Source organism: Etheostoma spectabile, chromosome 8 (assembly GCF_008692095.1).
Source record: "Etheostoma spectabile isolate EspeVRDwgs_2016 chromosome 8, UIUC_Espe_1.0, whole genome shotgun sequence".
NCBI lineage: Eukaryota > Metazoa > Chordata > Actinopteri > Perciformes > Percidae > Etheostoma > Etheostoma spectabile.
In genome coordinates this window covers 35,976,028-35,999,833 of record NC_045740.1, presented here as the reverse complement: position 1 = coordinate 35,999,833, position 23,806 = coordinate 35,976,028, and the positions used below count along the sequence as shown (strand labels likewise).

The following is a 23,806-nucleotide window of genomic DNA, read 5'->3' as shown; positions in this document are numbered from 1 at the left end:
AATGAGCTTTCTTTAGGACGTGCCATTTCTGAGTCTGTAGCGTTTGTGTGTGTGTGTGGGGGGGGGTTGAAGGTGGAGGCGTGGGGTGTAGCCTTGACCAACTGCTACTTTGCTCCTTTGAAAGCCATGACGTCTCTCTCTCATGGGTGGACAATACACCTATTGGCATTTCTAGCTGCTGGGGGACCATAGGCAGCCCGAGGGAATGTGTATTAATGTTAGAATATCTCAAAAAGTGAAATTCTCATGCCATGGGACCTTTTAAATGTTGTGTTTTCAGTAAAAAACCACAATAGAAACATACTGCACTGTGGGGTAATTTCAACTTCAGTATTTGGCTTGAGCTGCAAGGGAGTCTATGGGGCACAATAATTCATGTGTGCACGTTCCATGTATAATTGGACATTATGAAAATTAGAAGAAAATGTCAATGTCACATGGGTGTTCTGTGAGTAGCAAACATTTGGTTATTTACTCCTTCTTGAAGCTTAATCTCTACCGAGTGTGACTGAAGGAACTGCTTAAAAGATTAAAACCGTTTTTCAGAATATCTGCCTCATAAAGTCAATAAAGCAGAACTCTTTTCCTTGAGACTGTTCAGGCAAGGAGAGCATGCCAGTTTAAATCCCATCATCCATATCCATATGTCTTTAAAGGGCAGGAGTTTAATGGGTGCAGATTATGAAACTAGCATCAGCCATTTTCTATACGGGCCTTTAGGAGATGTGCTGTGCTGATGTAAGAACCTTATTTTAACCAGAGTGGCTTTTCTTTCCCTGAATGTGGAAGCTGCCTGTGATCCATGGAGATGTCTATTTTGGGACTGTGTGATCTGACACACTTTGAAAAAACATAGACACTTACAGTGTAGATTCAGTTCATCTTCACACTTCAACATGAGAAAAGGTCTCTTTGTAGACAAAAAAAATAGTGGAAATGCAAAGTCATTGTGTTTAAAGAGTCAATACATGAACATTATAACACAACAAATCATCGCATAATATACATCATACTGATGTCACTATTGCAATGTCTTTGCTCTAACACACAGGGTTGACTCTGGCATAGATGAGCAAATTGAAGGAAATGATCTGACATTAAGCCTAGATTGAGTAATTTGATTTAGATACCCTGTATCAGGGAAGCATTTGTATTAATTTAGGCAGTGAAGTAGAAGATAAGTGATTTAACTGGGAGGTGTGTGTGTGTGTGAGAGAGAGATTAAAGGTGCAGCTACAGGATATGACTGCAGGGATGCTATTATTTTGACATCAATGAAAGTGAGCTCTTTCAAAGTCTATGTTGCTTGTGGGTGTCTGCTCCACTCATACTAAATACAGCATTAGCAATCCATCAACTGTATGTTTCAAATACTGATTCATTTTATTTTCAAATACTGACTTGGTTTCTCTGTTTCTTCCTGTTTAATCAGTGTTCAGAAGCTCAGCGAGTTTTTCTCAAGCGATGAGATTGGAGACGAACAGGAGCCCAAAGCAATGATAACCCCTGGCTCCAGCAATCACAACCAAAACAGATACCAGGCTGTGGTAAGTCCATGTAATCACATGTTTTTGGGGTTGGCTTCATTTAGAAAGTAAACTCGTTGATACTTAGTCTTCTCTTCTGCTGCGTCCAGGCTTTCTCACTTTACTGTGACTGTTGTTTTCTTCCTCCACCTGATCGTTTTCCTATTAATATCACCATTTACCCCTGTGTCCTTCGTGCCTGATGTTATACAACCCTCCCCTAGAAACCCTCTAAATCTTTCCCCTCATCCTCCTCCTCTTCCTCTTTGTCCCGCCACCTCCAGCCACTGAAGGTGGTGAACCGGAAGCGCCCTCCAAGGGACGACTGGAACAACTACAGCTCACAGGGGGACCACGAGGGCGACAGACCCTGCCAAGAGGTGGACCAAGACATCTGTATCAAGGTGAGAGAAACAAAAGGAATGAGTGATGCAACATTCCTGCAGGTTTTATTAACATTGCAGTGGTGATACAGCAGTTAAAGCTGCCTTCACAATTGTAAACATTTGACTTTTTCAAAGTCATTTCAAATGACATTGACAAAGTTACTGGGGGCAAACACACTTTCTCTCCAAGTTTTGTCAAGACCTTCAGAGATTTCTTTGCATGAGGGACAAAAAAATACCTGAAACTGAATTGATTAGATAATCAATTCAGTTTCAGGTATAGACCTGGAAGAAAGAGGGGTTGATAACATAAAGCAGGCTGGGGTCTATGACAGGAAAGACAGATAAATTGTCTGTCACAAGAAGACACGTTTTGATTAAAACTTGGAAAGATGCGTCTAATTTCTGGGCCACCGGCAGTTTTGCAAATGCACTGATTTGCACCCTTGACATTTGTTATTAATATCTGGGATGCTGTTGATGGCAATTTCATTAAAATGTAAGTAAACAAACTATGTCTAGGTCTGAACACTTTTTAACTGCAGTAATTTGCCTCCATAAAATATTAAATAACACCAGTGTCGTCCTTCCCCTGGATCAAGTGAATAAGAAAGAGGTCTCTGTACAGAGTTGTGGAGGAATGCCATGTTTACTATTTAGTTGTTACAGAGACATCTAAATGAGTCTGTGCTATGCTCTCCTCAGATAACTAGCGGTTATTTCACCTGGACCGATGGACCACCAACACTTTCTAATGTGGACATCAAGATTCCTTTTGGTGAGCGTCAGGCAGTGTGATGTACGATCTGCCTTTCCTTCTTCAGTTCTTACGTACCTGTTTAATGCATTGCCTCTCAAACCTCTCAGGTAAGCTGACTATGATTGTGGGCCAGGTGGGCTGTGGAAAATCGTCTCTGCTGCTGGCAGCGCTGGGAGAGATGCAGAGAGTGTCAGGAACAGTCACCTGGAACAGGTCAGTTACATGTTTGCTGTTTTCTGTCCTTGTCAAACCACTCGTATACTTTAGTTAAAACGTTTAAATCACTTTTTGCATTTGAATGATTGAGTTTCCTGTTGCCTCATCCGTCTGACAGACTCAGAGGTACACTTTTGTAGCTTTACAGTAATGAAATAAAGAAAACATAGTACCTGTGTGAAAATAATTGCAATTATTGCTAGATGGGTGCTAATTATTCTTTGACCTAGTATCTGATATTTACTGTGAGTAAGTATCACCTGTCCCTAAATGAAATAACACTGCGTTTGAGGGGTTTTCCTTCAACAGGATAGTGCTGGTGTCATTCACATAACAGTATTTATACTGTTATGGAAAAAAACTCTCTGGATATGTGAAAAGTTTTAGGAGACTTTGATGACTTACACAGAAGCATTTAATTTAATCCTAATCGAGGAGATTTATTGTAGGATTAAGCACTACACAATGGATTGGAATGGAATGTTGTTGTATAGTGTTATCCCAATTCTAAAGGATCTGCGTATTTCCATGAAGCATTTACCTGATATTAAAGGTGTCAAGTTTGGGTTATGCAAATATATTGATGGCACCACTTCATAGATTTTGTTCTTGTGCAAATACCTCAGTCAAGTCTAGCTCTCTCTAGGCAAATAGACTATTTGTGGGTGTGTTTTTTGTAAGTAAAGTGTGTGTGTGTGTGTGTGTGTGTGTGTGTAACCTGTTTGACATTTAAAGAAGAAGGTACCGGAAAACAACATTCCCTATTCCCCATCATGCAGCTGCTTCAACTCCCTCAACTCTGGAGATGCACATACATCTCTGCATGTCCACAGGACATGCTTAGAAATAGAGAATGGTCCAATAGGGACCCTTAAGTTACCTAAATTGACCCCTTGTCTAATCTTAACAACTACATGGTGTGTTCTGAAAACCCTACCATATATATAACAGTTAATTGTTCATTCACTGACAAAGCAATAAGATCTTAGTGCCGTCAGGGAAATCCATGTACTGTATGTTACACAGTTCATAGTTGAAATGAAATCCAGTCGAAAAAGTGAAAGGTTAATTTGAAAGGAATTATATTTATGGAGACCCAGAGCACTGTGGTCAATATTCTTTTTCTCACCCTCAGTCTGTTTGGCAGTCGGGCTCATGCTTTTTACCCTTCTCCGCTTAATTGTTCTGTCAGTGAGCTTTTATTAATGCATTTTCTTGCAGCAATACATTCTATGTCCTGACAAGGCAATGCAATTACCATCTATATCAAACCTTTTACCACGACATGGCAATATAACAAAAATAGATTTGTAAGTCAGTGAAATAGAGCTGATACTGCAAAACCAATGTGCTAAATGAATGAAATGTTCCTGTAGTACTTCAAATTGGGAGGACTCTCACAAGAATATAATCTCCATGAAAAGGGTGCTTACATAAATAAATGTTATTATATTACAATATGAACAGCTCTGAAATAGAGAATGTGAATGATGAATAAATAATAAGTGGAACCAGTAAACAGGGGCTGGTTAGAGCCAGTGTTGCTGGGTTATTGCACAGAATTGAACCTGACACTGTGAGTCAGAAGTCAGCTGTTCATCAGAGTGGTGGCTTGTGGAAAGAAACTGTTCCCGAGTCTGTTGGTTGTGGCGTACAGTGCTCTGTAGCGCCTACCAGAGGGGAGAAGCTGTAACAGGTTGTGTCTGAGGTGAGATGGGTCTGCAGTGGTTTCCTGCCTGTTTCCTGACTCTGGAAGAGTGTAAGTCATGAATGGAGGGCAGATTGACACCAATGATCTTTTCTGCAGACCTAAGTGTCCGTTGTAGTCTGCTCCCGTCCTTTTTGGTGGCAGATCCTGTAGAACCAGACAGTGATGGACGTACAGAGGACAGACTGGATGATGGCTGTGTGGAAGAGGATCAGCAGCTCCTTAGGCAGGTTCCTGAGCTGGCGCAGGAAGTACATCCTCTGCTGGGCCTTCTTGATGATGGTGTCAGTGTTGGACTCCCCATTTAGGTCCTGAGATATAGTGCAGCCCAGAAACCTGAAGGAGTCCACAGCAGACACAGGGCTGTTGAGTATGGTGGAAGAGTGTGGGGGAAGAGTGTGATTGTGAGTGCAGGTGAGGGGTTAGAAGGGGGGAAGGGACAGCGTACGGTTGGGGGAAGGTGACTGACTGAAGTGTGAGTTGGTGTGTGGGAGGGGTGTGACTGTGGGCTTTTCAAACCTACAGTAAAATCCATTCAGCTCGTCAGCAAGTCGTTGAGGACCAGCAGTGTTGGGGGGTGGTCTCCTGTAGTTTGGGAGTGTCTGCAGGCCTCTTCACACTGATCGACGGTCGCTTATCAGCACAGCTCCTCTTAGCTGCTTTGATCTCTTATATCTTTTCATTGTGTTATGTGGATGGTTCAGTAAATTTTGTGGCTGTGGCGGTAATTATTTGGGTGTACTTTTGCACTAAATTATTTCTCTCCTTGTTTTTGGTTTAATTAAAAAAAAAAAAAGGCAATCCACTGATTAGTTAGGACAGCAGACCAACACAAAGAGAGCATGTTGGAGTCTATCTGAGAAAGTCCAAATATTGCAGCAGAATGTGAATGGGCAATTAGAAGTTTCAGCAAAACCAAACCCAGTGGATCGAGAAAAAAACAGAGCACATTTGAAAAAGCTCAGCTGAAACTGAATACTCATACCCCACCCGATGCATTCTGGGAGTCATTAGCCCCTATCTCCTGCATCTTGTCACCTCCCCAGGATAGCGCCGCAATTGGTCTCCACTTGTCAACAAAGTTTAGTTTCCCCTACTTGATTATCCCGGTGTCCCTGGCAGCCAGACACACACACACACACACACACACACACACACACACACACACCACACACACACACACACACACACACACACACACATACATACCTACCAACACTACAGTCACACACAGTTCCTCCTTCTGTCCCAATGCCAGGGCTGAGCTGGCACTGCCTCTGATATTAGATTGGACTGTACGCCCTGCTGGGTGCCCAACCCTCTCACTTATCCTGTGTCCCAGGGAGAGACTAAGGAGCTGTCATTTAGATTTTGCCCTCCTAAAGCATTCAGACACATTAAAGGTCCCATGACATGGTTCTCTTTGGATGCTTTTATACAGACCTTAGCAGTCCCGATGCTGTATTTGAAGTCTCTTTTTTATAGACCTTAGTGGTCCCCTAATACTGTATCTGAAGTCTCTTTCACAAAATACAGCCTTGGTGCAGAATTCCAGCCACTAGAGGCAGTCCCACAATGAGCTTGCGTTAGTATGTGCCATTTCGGAGTCTGTAGCTTTTGAGGAGGGGGGGAGGAGCAAGGTGGAGGCTGGGGGTGTGGCCTTAACCAACTGCCACTTTGCTTGTTTGAAAGCCATGATGTCTCTCTCTCATAGGCAGGCCAAATTCTCTGGGCGGGCAAAGCAGTGAAAGGGGAGGTAATCTTGCCCCTTATGAGGTCATAAGGGCGTAAGATTCCAGATTGGCCCTTCTGGGCTTTCATTCTCTCAAAGGCAGGGCAGGATACCCAGGGCTCGGCTTACACCTATCGCCATTTCTAGCCACTGGGGGACCATAGGCAGGCTGGGGGAACGCATATTAATGTTAAAACAAACCTCCATAAAGGGAAAGGTTCACGCCATGGGACCTTTTTAAGATGAGTTTGTCCTTAAGTTTTCACAATGTTGTTGTTATTATTGTGCCGTGTTTTAGTCAGCAACATTTAGAGCTACACTTGTCTTGTGTAAAGTTGTACCAGAGGGGTAAGGGTCTGTGAGTACGCGACAGATTCGGTACAGATCAAAAACCAACAGATACAAGTCATTGAGATAAAAAAAATGCACATGAAGCAAAATGCAGTAAAAGTGCAGCATGTGCCTGACAGGAATGAAGAGCACGACTAATGATAAGAGTGAGCATTTATGAAGATGAGGTATCATTGAAGCATATGACGTGCCAACCATGCTCAATGTCTTTGTGTAATCAACTTATACAAACTACTTCAGTTACTTGAAAAAACAGACTCATTATTTAACATTTAGTGTTATTTATGCGTTATCAATCCCAATTCTTTGCTTGGCAAGCGTTCTTAGCATTCAAGTGTTAGGTTGATTATCTGCTTCAACGCTTGGAGTTGCCCAGTTTTCACAAAATTTCCTTTTTCTGGGCACTTTAGGTATTTCTTTTCTATGTTGTCTTAAGTGTTGACATTGACCTTTGGAAACAGCAGTTGACAAAACACTCTCAGCGCATGGTCCACTACTCAGTCCACTACTGGTCCCTAAGGTCAAGAATACACTTTCAATCTTAAATGGTAATGTGTGTGAAGTTTTTTCTGACTGCTTTCTCATCAGTGTAGCGTCACTTCTTTTCTTTTCTCTGAGCTAGGGCTGTATCTGACATTGCAGGAAAAGGACATAACAACCATACAGGGATAAGGCAGCATGTGACAACATCATCAGGAACAAGTTGTGCTTTATGCTTTTAGTGTCTATGCACTGAAATCTGTGCTTGTTTTAGTAGTTTATGATGAAAAAAACAACTATTAGTGGATCAAATTGCAAGTCATGGAAGGGGGCATCTTTCTTTGAGTAGATGACGTCCCCCCCTCCCCCCCAACCCACCACGCCTCCTCACCCACCTGCTCCTTTTTGCTCTTGTTGCCCCTCTCTCACTCTAAATATGGCACAAAGCAGGGAGCATATTTCTCAGTTGGTAGAAACTATTTCAGTCTAATGACCTGTCAATTTACGATTTGTCCTGAGTGGGAAACATTGCTGCAGCAAGCATAAGAAACATTAAACATACAACATGACATTAAAACATACAGTAGTAGACATACACGTGCTCAGGGTGACTTACACCGTTGCACAGTTGAGAAATTATCCCGAATCGTTAAAGTTCCTCTGTAGCAAGCTTAAGTGTCAAACGTAACCCTACGGTGGCTATAAATAATGCAATGAACATGTAATGATCTCAGAGCCGGTTGGATATCTTGTGTGCAGTGAGGTGAAGAGTCTCAAAACTGGGCAGCAATGCCAGTTGGACGGTGAGGTTGTAAATACCAGCAACACATCTACTAATTGACCAAGGCAAGGACATTTTATTCATATAGTACTTCACAGCAGCAGTGTAATTCAAAGTGCTTTACATGAAACATCAAACACATTATTATTAAACATTTTATAAAAAAGACTTGCAAGGAATTAAACAAATGCAAAGTCGAAAAGAAAGGTCATCAGCCTTGATTTAAAAGAGCAGAGCGTTGGTGCTGATCTACAGTTTACCAGGAGTTTGTTCCAGCTGTACGGAGCATAGAAACTGAACGCCGCTTCCATCTCTTTGTTCTGGTTCTGGGGATGGCAAGCAGACCTGTCCCTGATGACCTGAGAGGCCTCGGCGGTTCAGAATACACTAGTGGATCTGACAGGTAGTTTGGTCCTAAACCATTTAGCCATTTATAAACCAGCAGAAGAATTTTGAAATCTATTCTTTGGGGCACAGGAAGCCAGTGTAAAGACTTCAGGGGGTGATTATGTTGTTTGTAGCAGTTATTGAACTGAAGCACAAAAGCAAGGGAAGAAAAAAAGCCTTCTTTAAGAGACTAAAATAAATGGTTGTTCAATTCAATTTTATTTATACCATCAATTCATAACAAGTCATCTCGAGACACTTTACAGACAGAGTAGGTCTAGGCCACAATCTAAAATTTACAAGGACCCAACAGTTCTAATAATTACCCCAGAGGATGCAATTAGTGTTGACAAATAGGGCGGCATCCTCAGATGTGGTCATCACAATCACAATCACAATCAACATGCACCATTACTCCCTGTCACCATTAGGGGACTTCAAGTTTTAATGACGCACATTTAAGTTAATTTAGGCCAGTTAGAAACTGTGGGAAGTTCCTTAGCCTGGCTTTGATGATTACACTTTGAATTTCTCGCTGCTGATAGAAACTGTCCTGTACGACCCCCTTAAGAATTCTCCTCTGACCTTTCATCCTAAAGGTGTTGAGGGAAAACAGCCCTCGGTGCACCACTCAAAGAAAAAAGCTGTAAGTCATCAACTGCGGCTTGATTGCCCTGCTTTTATGATTTCTGCAGGATAAAGACAATCAGCTGTACATTTAGACTTCAAGTGTCGTTGTTATGTTGTATTATGGGGAGGTCTGATGAGGTTTTTTCTCAAGGGGCATTTTCATTGGGAGTTGTGGGAATTGCACAGTTTAGCCGTGGTAATTTAAAAAATCTCCATCCCCCTTAAACAGAGTCAATTTTATATTTGAAATGTTGATTTTAATGATGTAAATTCTTTTTCTTAAACATCAATTTTCCACATGGCCCATATGTGATATTTGTTTTCCATGTGACATTTTAAAATAGTTTTTTTTTTTTAAGTTGTAAAACGTTGTTATACCAATTCATGTTGTAGATGAGGCTCACTGTATGATTATTGGCCTCCCCCGTCCCATCTGTTCACTTCTGTGTTTTTCAAAAAACAAAAAAAAAGCATGTATGTTTTTAAAAAACAAAGACGTACATTTTGTTTAAATACATCGCAAACCTATTCGTTCTGTTATTCATATCTCTTATATTCTGCTCAGCCCCTCCAGCCTCGACCTACAACGTTCCCGGCAATGTTTTTTTATTTTTCTTTAAAAAAAAGTCAGCCCACCCATCGGTGGTTAACATGTTTGTTGCATGTCAGAGCTTCTTAAATGTCAGCCACCAGTTCACTTCCTAACAGCTGCTGCAGTGACCTGCTGGAACTCAGAACTTCTTCAGAGTCACCTTCTCAGAACAAGACAGGTGTCAAATTGGCAAACCTAAAAATACACCACAGCTTCTACTGAGCATGTGCAAAGCTCCAAACAGCCAATAAGATCTCAATGAATTTTAGAACTAGGAGTCTGAACGTGAATTGTTAAGCAAATGTGTGTATGTGTGTAAACTTTGAGGCATTTAATTATTGTAAAAATAAGAGTTTATGGGAGTTTATATATATATCTGTGTATATATATATAGGTATTGTAGAATTGTTTGATACCCTTCGTAGACTGGCAACTTTTTCCCTTCCTTTGTCGACTGTGGCGCAAATATGTTGCTGGGCAGAATTCAGATTTACTGTCCATCACATCAACAGTGTGTGTAACGAAAAGACATCCAGACGCTCCATAAACAATGCTTCCAAATGACCTGCCGACAACTGAGGAACTTGTAATACATCTTACCGACATAGTTAATACGTTGCTGCGATGTATAGATTTCCATCATAATAAGATGTCCAGACACTCAATAAACTACGATCAGAATACCCCACAATCAACTACAGATAAAGATATTTTGCATACTTCAATGTATGTGTGCTTACTGGGTATGAGTTAAAAGAAAGATAAGATAAAAAACTACAGTACTATAGTGGCTATATTGTGATTTTTTTTTTTTTTTTTTACAGCAATGCTTTGACTACTGTAATTTCAACTGTAATACTTAGACTACTGTGATTTTGTCATGTGGACACAGTTGTAATGTAAACTTTACAGCGTTCTACTGTAAAAATCATATACAGTAGTGTTACTGCAAGAGTATATGGCTGCAGCCTGGAGCGTCCCATGTCATCCGTCCCATCTCATGCGGTCTCATCTCATGCGGAGGCGTGTCCAACGGTAAATCCAGAGGGTCAAAAATGCAAAATCGCGATTTAAAAAAAAAAAATTCATTCATTCAATGTTTTTTTTTTTTAACTAAACATGTCTATCAGATAAATGCAGACTACCATACTGATGAATAAAAACACTTAAAATATATGTTCGTCTATAAAATAAAAGCAGATTATAGGCAAACTAAAAAAATCCTTCGGCCATCCCCGAGTTTCTACTTTTCAAAATAAAAGCTTGCATCTGGAATAAAATACTGATATCTCTCTTACTTTTCAAAGTAAAAGCTCACGTCAACTATCATGCTACTGAATAAAATATTTGGTGTGTTTTTAAATATTTAAAAATATATGTCCGTCTCTAAAATAAATGCAGATAGGCAAACTAAAAAAATCTATAGCTGCAACTTTGATCAAAAGTTGCAGCTATAGAAGGAATTTCTCTCCCAACAGAGTTCAAGCATTTGGTTTTGTTTTAAAAAAAATGTCCCCCTTTCATACAATACAACACAAAATACAATAGAAGTGGAAGAAAAATTAAATCGCATCCTGGCCCAAGACCGTGGCAGCAGAGATACGCAGTCGAGGACAGGTCCCAGAGACCCGAAGGCTGAGGCCGCGGTAGTAGAAAAATAGAACCACATTCTGCCCCGGGTCCCAGAGACCCGACAACATTCTGCCCCGGGTCCCAGGGACCCGACAGCATTCTGCCCCGGGTCCCAGAGACCCAACAGCATTCTGCCCCGGGTCCCAGAGACCCAACAGCATTTTGCCCCGGGTCCCAGAGACCCGAAAGCCGAGGCCGCGTTAGTAGAAAAATACGACCGCGTTCTTCCCCGGGTCCCAGAGACCCGAAGGCCGATGCCGCGGTAGTAGAAAAATAGAACCGCATTCTGCCCCGGGTCCCAGAGACCCGACAGCCTTCTTTCCCGGGTCCCAGAGACCCGACAGCATTCTGCCCCGGGTCCCAGAGACCCGACAGCCGAGGCCAACAGTCGCTCTCGCCGTGCTGATAAGCAGTTGTATTTGCAGCAATGTGAAAATAATATAGAATATACAATTAAAAAGTATTGGAAAGCGTGTAACATGTTTATGTTTGTAGTCTTGTTGTGTGTGCAGATCGTGGATTGTTATCCCTCCTCAGGAGGTCCTGCCGTTAGTTGGCAGAAACGGCTGCGTTGCTGATGCAGGTTTCATCAGATGTAGCTACGTTAATATGGAACAACACAAGCATAACATTCAGAAATGAGCAAACTACATGTAGGCTATGGCAAAATTGTTACTTTAACAGTTTTTTAACGTTTTTGATTGCAACAAATGTGGTCACGAATTTACCTGTGACTCCATCTGGAAAATTATTCACAATATCGTAATTTTGACCCTCTGGATTTACCGTTGGACACACCTCCGCGAGACGGGACGGATGACATGGGACGCTCCAGGCTGCAGCCATACCCGTCTCTGTTACTGTGAAATCTAAAGTAAATAACTGTAGATTTCACTGCCGTTATTTACAGTGTACACTTTCACTTACGTATGTGTGTGTGTGTGTTTTCTCTATTTCCTACAGCCTGCCAAACCTGGAGTCTGAGGGAGATGAAAGGTAAGTAAGAGAGCAAAAATGAGAAGAAAAAAAAGCCCAAGTACCCAAACATGAACCAGTGCTATCATGTATTTTTAGATCTGCCTTAAAGGACAATTTTAAACCTGCATGAAGATCTGAGATTGAGGAAAAATGTCAGTATAAATCAAATACATTCAAAAAATGTGTAGCCTTTGTAGCCAAAAGTGCAAACACACTGCAGTACCCTGGTTTTGAGGAGAGGAAAGACATTTGATTTAGCTGTTGTCCATGAACAACAGTGGAGTGGAGACTGTAAATCCCTCTTATAAATACAGCTCTGATAACAGTTCAGAAATGCCACTGGTTGAGCTAATGCAAAAGTTGTAATTTTAGCACGCATGCACACACACACACACACACACACACACACACACACACACACACACACACACACACACACACACACACACACACACACACACACAAACAATGGGTAATGGGTGGCATCCATGTCGGCCTGCGTTTGCCAACAGTATGTCAACAGAGCATTTGACAGCTGGTGTCTGATCATTGGCTGTTTCTGTCTAACCGGACACTGACAAAATAGGAAAGCTTTAGCTCTGTCAGTCTATTGATATCGCTGTGCTGTGTAAGTTTCTGGTGAATAACAGTATGGGACATTATGTTGGTTTTTATAGTCTTGGCACAGTGAAAGTTTTAATGTGCAATGTAATCAAGATACAGAATTTGTAAGTACCTCAGCCCATGAACTTGTTACTTGGAATGATCATTTTCCTTTTTTCACCCAAGTCATTTCCGAGCTCAGCTTGTATATAGAATAGCACTCAGGATTACTTAGATTTTGTCAGAAAACATTATATATAGATGTAGAAATCATACTTCCAAATACTGTATATAAGCATGCACAAAACAAAATATTGAATAGCCTTCAATCAATCTAGATATAACAAAACAAAAGCATGACATCATCATGATATCATATTTTTTATAGTGGTGTTGGCCACATTAAACTTTCAGGGCTACATTACAATAAAAGGAAAAGCCTACTCCCTTAATCATTTCTAACTATGTGTTGCTCGTCAAGTTCTTAAATTTGTCATCCAGAGTATTTATCATCTAAGTAATTATAGTTAAGAAAAAAAATCCCCAGCTAACTGGAACTTTTACTGGGGACTTTGGTATTTTTAGCTCACCCTGTCTCTTTTCTCCGTGACTGTTGATGGCAAGAAAAGTAAAAGCTTTGGACAGGATAAGGGACACGCTGCCTAGACAGGAAGGAAGGTTGGGACATAGTGTGTGTGTGTGTGTGTGTCACCTCGACATCGATTCTACCTTGATGAGTCTTTGTGTCCTCTCAGGATGAAATTGGTGTGCTTAAAAACATACCAGCCAGTAAAAACAGAGAGGAAATAAGTCTCATTTTATTGAGCTTTCCTTCAATTTTCTTAATTCCTTGGAAAGTCACATCAGTCTTTTGGAACACATTCTGATGCCATGAATACAGTTACGCGAGTTTAGTATATTTACAGTGTTTAAGCAAGTACACACAACCTATTCTTTTCTCACCTTAACCCTCATGTTGTCCACGGGTCAAATTGACCCGTTTTCCTATATCAATGTTCTTTATAATTCCCCAAAATAACATGACTGATTCCAGACAACGCTCTTTGGAAAGCGCAAATCTCTCCTTTCATTCATTTTAAGTTTTATTCAATTTTATAGCATTTGAAAAACAAATTGAAGTGGTTTTGAAATAGTATTGAGTACAAGTTGACATATTCCAGTCTTCCTAATTTCTGCTATATAGATAGATAGATATAATTTCCTATCAATGAGGTTTATTGACCATAAATTCAAAAAATAACTGTAAAACTTAAGGTAATAAGTTAGTGTTATGTTGTGTTAAAAAAAAGTGACAAACACACTAAAGTGTTGACAAAAGGGACAAAAACGGAAGAAAAAGATAAAAATATTGATAAAAAGTGTCAACAAAAGTGTTGATTTTCAATTTTGACAGGAAGACAACATGAGGGTTAAATGCCCTGCCTTTACAGTTATAGTGCATTTTACAGAGAGAGAGAGAAAGAGAGAGAGAGACAGAGACATACACTAGATGAACAGGATACCAGCAAACAGCAACAAACATCCTGTCAGCCGTGTTGACACACTGAGCTCAGCCAGAGGAATCAGATCCTCTGAGAACTGAATGAGTCAGAGTCCAAACGGGTTGATTTCCATATCAGCAAATTACAGGAAGAAATATTGGGAGGGGGGGGCTTATTTTTAGGAATGACAAGATCTCAGCTAATGATAGATGTGCTCATGTAGGGCAGTGGATGGTTGGCCTGCTGTTTGGTCTGCTGAGCAGTGAAATGATTGCCATAGTGCGGGAAGCATAAATGGGTCAATGTGTGTGTGTGTGTTTGTTTTCTGTTAATCATTACAGGATAAAAGTGGAGTCGACAATCTGTTTATCTCAAATGGGACCGTATGTCTTATTTCATGTTTGTGTGTGTGTGTGTGTGTGTGTGTTTGATATTTTCTCTGCAGTCCCACGGACAGAGATGCAGCAGGTGATGGAGAAATCAGGTGAGCTCAGACAACAACATGCCACGCACTCGGCGGTCTCCATGGAGACGCATCACAATTATCCGCAGAGGAGGGCAGCAATTTTCATGTTTTACTAGAAATCCACTGAGGATAATGGAGAACCAGATATTCCCTCTGCTCACATACCCCCAACCCTCAGCTGCATATTGACTACCCAAAAAACGCCACAGTCTCTATTGATCTCTGGACCAGGACCAGGACTAGGTTATGGACTGGGTTTTTTATAATGCATCACCAGCTATTGGTTTCCTAACCGTAGCCCGTGTGTAAAGTCAAATTTGAACATAGACAACAGATCATTGATTGTTTGACCCTTCTCTATGTGTATATAAACCTCTGGTAGGAAGAGAGGCGCTGTGGCCTACGCTTCCCAGAAGCCCTGGCTGTTGAATGCGACACTGGTGGAGAACATTACCTTTGAGATGCCCATGATCAAACCGAGGTAAGACCTCATACCTGCACCAAACCAAAAGAGGTTATGTCTGCTGTTGGATAGGGCGATAGAAGTAGTGGAGACAGACGTGACTTGAGATTTTAGGATTTTATTAGACAGTCAACAGTGAAGACATGACAAGAAATTAGAGGCCAAAGATGGGGAAACGACAGATATCACAGGTCCTTGGCCGGATCAAACTGGGACAGTTGGCCCTGTAGGCCACCAGGGCACAACAACCACAAATACATTTCATTTATTATGCACCAACAAATATAGCAAATTGTACTGTATTAATTTGGTAAACTAAATATTAAAAACACCTCCTACTCTACAGTCCTACAGCACCACACACCACAGCTTCCAAAATGACTATAAAGTTGAATCAGCTCCTCTTTAAAAATGTTTCCACAAAAACTGACATTATAACGGATTTATTGTCCGACTGATGCATAAGCCCGCAGTAGTTTTTGCTAGGTGTACCTGATAAGCTGGCAACTGAGTGTCTTAGTTAGTTCATCGGTCAGGGTTGCATTCTATCATTCTGTTTTCAATGCAAACTCTTTTGTTTTAATCTTTTTGGTTAAAACTTTACAGACTGTGCTGTACAGATTGCTAGTGCATTAGTAACCACAAACAATCTGTCTCCCTCACATTGACAACTGGACGTTAAGTTGCTTCAATGCGGCGCCCATAATCCCAGAAAAACTAGGTGTCTAAAGACATTCTCATTTAAAGTGACATTCAGAGTTGTTAATTGTAACGGATTAATCAATATCTTGTCAGGCTAAGCTGTTAGGCCAAAAAAGAGCCAATAACCTCGCGGCTCCCTGAGGCCACTGTGGTAAATTGGATGTTTCAATGCCTGAGTGAGTCAACAGTTTCAATCCAGTATAATAAAAAAAGCCAGAGCTGGACTTCTCAGATAACTTGTTTTGACATGGAGACACCTGGAGCCGGACCAGTCTTGGCAGAAGGTGTCTTTTGGCTGTGCAGCTTCTACAGTTTCACTTACTCCTGGCTCAACAACATATTGCTGTTTTTAGCCTGCATAAGCACATTCAAAAATACACACACACATTCTCTACTGACATACACACACATTTGCACACACTCATTTGTACACTCATACAACAAATGGTCTTTCTAAAAAGGGTCAGTTGCCTATAGTAATGGTTGTGGCCTGGCTCTTTCTGGGTCTGATAGACTCTCTTTTTTATTTTTTTATTTATAAATACATCAGAAGGATGGCTGTGGTTGGTTCCTGTTAATGTTAGCCAAACCTGCATTGCCTCTCCTCGCTGTTTCCTCCGTCCTTCTCTCTTTTCCCCCAGTCCTGTCCTGCTGTCAATTTACTCTCTGGTGAGATTCAGAAGAGCAAACTCACTTTCGCGCTACAGTATGAGGCGTTTCCAAAAAGCTTGAAGCTGTCATCACCCATGTTTGCTGCTGTGTCACTCATTAGCTTTTGTGTGCATCATGTGCACAACAGTCGGTTAAAGTTACACAGGCATTTCAAACTTGGCTTGGGTAGATGTACAATAAGGTGCAAAAGCTTGGCTTTATGTTTTTGGCTAATTAGCTTGAAATGGCGGGTTTGTGCAGGTTTTCCCATGTCGCTCTAGTGATGGTTCTCTCCGACCATCAGTGGTCGGCAGTGTTTTAACACCACCGTCGGCTCAACTCTTAACTCTCAACTTAAAACCTTGACTGGTACCTTGGCGTTACCAATAAAAGTAGTACTACCCAGAACTTTGGCTACTGGAAAACCAAAAAAAAGTGAATTGAGCCGTACTATGCAGTGGAAAAGGCGGCAATAGTCTTGTTAACACAATATTTTTCCACTAACTTGTCCTTTTCCAGTGCAAGTTTGGGGCTTGTTGTCCTGCTTATAAGACATTCATGTAGCCATGCATCTGGCAGAATAACTGCACAGGCAGTGTGCTGCAAGAGATTTGACTGGTGCATATGCACTATTATATAACACTGTGGATTAATAAATCAATGAACCATTGGGACTTATATAATATCAATCAACCACTTCTGGCCTGTGACCACATATTTGTAGAGCCTATATTTCTCAAAAGAACTGTCAACCTGTCATGTTGTGCGGCGTCGTTTCCATTGTACTTTCAAGACCACGTGACTAGCTCCAAATGGATCATTTAACAATGACGACGCATCATAATGAATAACATGCCATTCATTTGAATCTGAACTCTGGTGCAGCCCTGGACTGTGTCCCCAGTGCATCTCTGTGCTCTCTGATTCTGCCTTTCATCTCTTTATTCTGTCTGTTCAAGCGAGTCTGATTCAGCGCTCAGGGCAAAATCTTCCAAGTGAGACCACATAGGCTGCTGAAACTCATTACTTTATTTCATTTTCTCAGTGTTCATGGCTCAGATCAGACTTTTATTGGGTTGTGTTGTGCATACATAACAGCTTAAGTTGTATTTAGATAGATAATTATGTCTAACATTAATAACGTACCATTCTAATTCATTTACTAGATTATTCCATCCAATAAATTAATACCGAGTAGACCAATAGTTTCCTTCTGGCTGGTATTAGCAGCTGCTCTCTGTCCTCATCTGTATTCTGTCTCTGTTTGTGCCTGCCAGGTACAAAGCTGTCATCGAGGCCTGCTCTCTCCAGCCTGACATCGACATCCTTCCACAAGGGGACCAGACAGAGATTGGGGAGCGGGTCAGTATGACAGTAAAATATACGATTTCCTTTGAATTCCTCTGTCTTTTATTTTTCAGAACTGGCCATAGCTCCCACTGTGGCTCAGTGTATTGCAGAATCATTTGTCTTCATTACTGTGCAGCCAGGATTTAATGTCTGTGCGTAGGGAGTTGGAGTGACCTTGTTCAGCCAAAGAAATGTCATGTTGGATTTCCTCATGCGCCAGTAATGTGGGAAGTAAACCACAATCTCCTTTGTTACTCTGGGGGCAGGTGCCACACACATTTATGGATGTAATCATGTTGTTCATCCCTCTTTGTAGTAGTAAAGTTTTCTTCCCTCTGGTGCAGGGTATCATCCTGTCAGGAGGACAGAAACAGCGCATCAGCGTGGCCAGAGCCTTGTACCAACAGACCCACGTGGTCTTTCTGGTGAGTCCTCATCTTCCCTCACGCGTCAGAAGAAGGATTTCAGTTGTTGCATTGCACCTTTTAATTGACCCTGTTAGCAGATAGTCTATTGGTATTCACAGTGAAACGTTGTTTCTGAAGCTTTTCTTGAAGACTCAGATGTGATTCTATTTCTGATGCCCTCCTACGTGACAAAAATAGCAACACGCTCTCTTAATCTCAGCTGTGGGACTGAGAAGCTCAATGCAACTTTCAACTGACAGTTTGAAAATGTCAGTTGCTGGTGGATTTTACCACCTGTCAGTTGATAATCACTTTGTAATACATGTTTGTAACTAGGATTTCAATATCCTTGAATCAGCAGATTAGTCTGCATGATTAATGGTTTAATCTAGGAAATGTTAAAAAAGACATTCTCAGAGCCCACAGTGTTGTCGGTTTGCTTGTTTTGTCTGACTAAAGTCTAAAAACAGCAAATCCTCAAATTAAAAAAGAAAGTGGGAATTTTGGGCATTTTTGCTTGAAAAATGACTGAAACGATCAATCAAAGTTGTATTTCTGTGCATCAGTTGAACCACTGTCAGTCAAATCTAATTAAATCACACCCACACAGTGCTCAGGGGCTGAGTTCCTGATAAATTACAACTAAGAAAGATTATTTCCTAACTTTCTTATCTTTGATTGCTTGATTGCTAAATATTCATACTAAATACTTATTAATGTCTGCTGATGTATTTCTTTTGTTTTTAGGATGATCCATTCTCTGCTTTAGACATCCATCTTAGTGACCATCTGATGCAGGACGGTCTGCTCAAGCTCCTGAGAGAGGAGAAGAGGACGGTGGTGTTGGTCACACACAAACTTCAGTATCTACCACACGCAGACTGGGTGTGTGTGTCTGTTGTCTTTGTGTGTGTGTGTGTGTTTGTGCGTGAGAAACAGGGACATTTACAGCTATTATCTTAACCAACTAGAAAAACTGTTGATTAACAGAGCCTTTTACTCTTTAAAATGCACAGTAATTGATAAGATTGTCCATTTGTGAGATGGACAATGAGATGGATTGTGTTACATTATTCATTATGTAACTGTTCCATTGTTTCATTTGTGCTGCAGACATTTTATCTTAGAAAGATCCCAGGGTGCATAAAGCTTGATTTCCGGTGTCAGCGTATACTAAAGATTGCATTTCTTCTTCTCTACTTTTGTCTGTATGTGTTGTTTTTTTATTAGATCATTGCTATGAAAGATGGCACTATCCAGACTGAAGGGACGCTGAAGGACATCCAGAACTCTGAGCCTGACCTCTTTGAGCAGTGGAAAACCCTGATGCACAGACAGGACCAGGAGTTTGAGACGGTGATTAACACTAGAACCGCCAAAGCCCACACCATTTAACGTTGTGGTATTCTGTCATTGTGTATGCTATGTTTTTCTCATTTCCTGACTTTACCTTTAAGACCTATTCTGCACATGCCTATATTGTCAGAATGATAGAAAAATGTTAAGGAAATCAAACGTGGTGTTTTAATGTTGTTTTATATGAAAACACACAGCGCTGATGTGTCTCAAGTACAGAATCTGGCTGCGTATGTGTGTGTCGGAAACGTTGGCTCAGCCTGTGTGGCTCTCGGGTATCGGGTTTAGAGGAAATGGTGCCCCTAAAGAGCCTGGCGGATCCAGAGTTAATGACTTTACATTCAAAGCGCTGATGATCCGTAACGACTTTGAATCTTTGCTTTTCGATTGTCGATTCAGAAGAGATGCAAACAATCCAGTGCTGCTTGGAATAACAATGTGATTACTCTGTCTCCGATCTTAGTCTTTAGGATTCTGGAGAGAATCACATGTTTATCTTTATTGTTCGTCCAGGAGACGGAGGCGGCGAGTATGACAGATCTGGAGAGGAAAAACCTGCGGCGGGCCATGTACTCCAGAGAGGCCGCCAGGACTGAAGAGGATGAGGAAGGTGAGGGGTCTCAGGAACCAACAGCTTGATCACATGATCCTTTACTGATATATAATAGTGTGTGTGATCCACTAATAATAATAAAGGTGGAGTATAATTTCCCTTCCCCTGTTGTGTCTATTTGCTGAGGGGCAGCACATTACATTACATTTAAGATTAAGCTCATCAGCTTCTTTTGAATATTAACACCTACTGCAATGTCTGCAATTATTCGAATGACTACAAATCCCCTGTATATCATTTCCATCCCTTGTTCTTTATTTATTCTACCCTGTGTATATGAAAACAAACATAGCATGGGTATCAAATGCTCCAGACTGTCTTATAGGTCTGGTGACATGTCTTTGCTTCTCTTTAGACTTTGTGGCAATCAGATATGACACCACCTTCTCTCTAGAAGTCTCCTGCTGGAGAAATCTGATCCTTTATATTGATGTGGCTCTGTTGTTCAACGGCCCCGTTGGTGGGAGGTGCCAAGCTGCAGTAGCTGTACTCTTTATCTTCTGTGTTGTCTCCTATGTTCTGGTGGCACCCCTGAGTGGACTTGTGAAATGGCTCCAGCTGCCCTTGTGTTTGATCGAGCAGGTGTGGCCAGAAAAGCATGGACTGAAAAAAAGAAAAGTCGTTTGAAGCATTGTGACGCTGCAAGCAACTCACGGCCATGTCCGCTTCTCCCACCATGCTAGAATCTCATCAGCCATCATTTTCTTTTTTCACCAAACATTTGTCCCTACTGCTTCTCTAAACCTACTTAATGCCAGCATGATTGCACAGTAGATGATGGTAGCAATAGAATCAGTCATTATTCAGTCATTCATTCATTCATATATTCATTCAGTCAGTCAGTCTTTTTTTCCTTTACTCTCCGGCTTCCTCTCTCCCGCCGGCTTGTAGACTCCCAAATGCAGTCCCCTACTCCAAAGCTTGCTGCATGATGTCATGTGATATATTTACATCAGGGGTGAGGAGGAGTCAGGAGGATGTTAACATTAGCTTCCCAGCCCCAGTCAGTAGCTAAGTTTCCATCCACTTGTCAACCAAATTATCTGAATTTTGGTTTAAAAAAACCTTATGTGAATAAAGCTGGTGAAAGGGTGTTTCCATCCAACGGCTTTAAAGCCTATAAAAACCTGTGCGTAATGACGTCACATGCTGTTTTGCGATCAAATTGGTATATCAAATTGATTTGAGATGTTGTAAGATGTTTCGGTGGTTTGTGGTGGGTTGCAACCATAAAATAACCTAAAACGTAATCGCAATTCATTATTTATTCGGCAAATGACATTTCCATCAGTGTTTGCCGCATAAGCCGTATATCAATCAAGATAAAATCAGATGAGACCGAACCTATTTCCTTTGAGCTGATATTCATGAAATTCTATAGAATTTTACTGTTTCCATAAGGCATTTTTGATTCAATATCACTTCATTCAATAGAAACGTGTGGATGGAAACATAGCCACTGTGTCATGGCTGCTCCGGTGCCCATGAAAAACATGGCAGTCGTGGGAATGAGCATTTGCTTGGTGTTTAAGAACACGAGTATATATGTAAATGCCGTAGCCTGTAGCAGGCTTTCTCTGTGGTTTCTTCTCTGCTTTGGCCCTCTTTCTCTGTTATTTATTCTCTGCTCTTCCAGTCCTGTGTCAGAAAAAGTACAGAGAGAGAGAAAACAGATAATGCAATATCTGAGAAGAAGGAGGAATGCCAAAAATATCAGAGACCATATGAGCCGTGAGTCACAGCAGAGGAGACCACAGTTAAACACACAGACCTAACATTTTCTGTAAAATCTGTATTCCCAGAGGAATCCCTGGAGAGCGACGATGACGACGACCTGTCGCAGGTTATGCGTCAGCGTGCCACCATCCCCTGGCGCTCCTGCGGCACCTACCTGTCCTCCGCCGGGGCCCTTCTGCTCCTCCTGCTCCTCCTGTCACAGCTGCTCAAACACTCCCTCATGGTCGCCATCGACTACTGGCTGGCGCACTGGACGTCACATGTCATCGCGGCCAAGATGGTAACAGCTCAGAATTGCACCGTCGTTCAGGTGAGTGGCTGAACGCCATTGGTTTTGATTGAGATGTGATCGTTGTTACCTGGCCAAATTGATTTTGTGTGAGAAAATAATCTGCAATTTAGTCATTAATGAAAACAGTTACAGCCCTTATTTGTAACAAACACATGTATGGAAAAGCGGCTAATCATGTGTTCTTTTAAGAACATACTCGAGTGAAATTCCACTCTCACTAAATCGCTTGTGAATCTCAGTTGAGCGGACGAACACAGACACTGCCAGCTCCAGATGGAGCGTTTGTTTCGCACCCTGAAGCAAGTGCAGCACACACTCATCTGTCATAGAAACAGAATGCAATGATAGAGTCCCAGAGAAAGTGCTGCTTGGAAATCTAAAGATTCAGAGGTTTAATTAATGCCGATTTTATTGGTCGAAATGCATAAATTATATGCATAAATGTAACTTGCATAAATTATTTCTGAGTGCTTTTAGTCCCAAGTGAAATGATCTGAAATAAACACTTTTCCTGATTTAAATACAACAGATAGAAGTGTCTGTGAGTGCCTACATACATTGATTTTAACTTTTTTTTCAGTTTAAAGCTTGACTTTGGTCAGAGACCCATTCATCCAATAGAGTTTTAACTGACACACACACATACACACATACACACACATGCTCAGAAACACAACATCATTACTAGTATAGGTGAAGTTTCGTCGTTCACCAGCTGTTGGTAGTTTATATAATGTTAGTCAGTAAAGCTGATCTATTATTAATGCTAGTCAGTGAAGCTTATCTATTATTAACTGTTTGTGTGTGTTGTGTGTGTGTGTGTGTGTGTGTGTGTGTGTGTGTGTGTGTGTGTGTGTGTGTGTGTGTGTGTGTGTGTGTGTCTCTGTGTGAATTGCAACGCCAAGTCACATTTCACACAGGGGCTAAGTACAGAGATAACGGGGGTTGCTGTACAGCAGTTTAAAGTGAACTCGTCGTCCCATCGAATACAAACCATGCGGTCGTCTATTCTTCACTTCTCTCTTTCTCTCTCTCTCTGACACACACTCACACACACTGAATGTACAATTAAGTGCAAATTGTTGCTTGAATACCATGGACATGTTTGGTTGAGCTTGGGAGTGTATTTGTCAGGCTTATCTAATCTGGGGTGTGCTGTAGACTTATCCAAGTGGGAACACTCCTGTTCTACTATCTGACACAAACTCTGACACATTACTGACACTTCTGTCAGGTCCTTTAAGTCAAGAACAACGCAGACAATTAAAATGCTAAGAAATCTTGTTGAATACATTTTGAGTTAAATTTGGCGGTATGGCTCTGTTCAGAGGAGTCCCCTGACCTTTCATGTAAACTCGTGTGCACAAACAGAGTCTAGAGCCCCTAGGTGAGACTTGGAGCAAAGTCTCATGTTGTGTCGGGCCTTCTTAGTGTTTTAAAAATAGCTGTTTTGATGCTATTATAGTAGTGCCCCTAGCATTCCCATTCAAAAGGCCATTTAACCA

The 23,806-nt window shown here is 41.3% G+C and overlaps 1 protein-coding gene across 7 annotated transcripts in view; it reads left to right on the top strand.

The window, feature by feature from the left end:
* The window catches only part of abcc8 (ATP-binding cassette, sub-family C (CFTR/MRP), member 8), an 89,319-nt gene that overhangs the window by 32,182 nt on the left and 33,331 nt on the right, over positions 1-23,806 (top strand). For 4 of the 7 annotated variants that reach the window (XM_032522509.1, XM_032522508.1, XM_032522510.1 and 1 more), the window contains 14 exons: positions 1,433-1,547; positions 1,751-1,930; positions 2,618-2,690; positions 2,780-2,885; positions 12,145-12,177; positions 14,710-14,748; positions 15,113-15,211; positions 17,824-17,908; positions 18,241-18,321; positions 19,051-19,188; positions 19,534-19,659; positions 20,173-20,269; positions 20,795-20,854; positions 22,075-22,319. In XM_032522509.1, coding sequence (XP_032378400.1) covers positions 1,433-1,547; positions 1,751-1,930; positions 2,618-2,690; positions 2,780-2,885; positions 12,145-12,177; positions 14,710-14,748; positions 15,113-15,211; positions 17,824-17,908; positions 18,241-18,321; positions 19,051-19,188; positions 19,534-19,659; positions 20,173-20,269; positions 20,795-20,854; positions 22,075-22,319 — 1,477 coding nt within the window. The remainder of the gene's footprint in view (positions 1-1,432; positions 1,548-1,750; positions 1,931-2,617; positions 2,691-2,779; positions 2,886-12,144; positions 12,178-14,709; positions 14,749-15,112; positions 15,212-17,823; positions 17,909-18,240; positions 18,322-19,050; positions 19,189-19,533; positions 19,660-20,172; positions 20,270-20,794; positions 20,855-22,074; positions 22,320-23,806) is intronic. The other 3 variants (XM_032522512.1, XM_032522513.1, XM_032522511.1) reach the window with 3 other exon arrangements.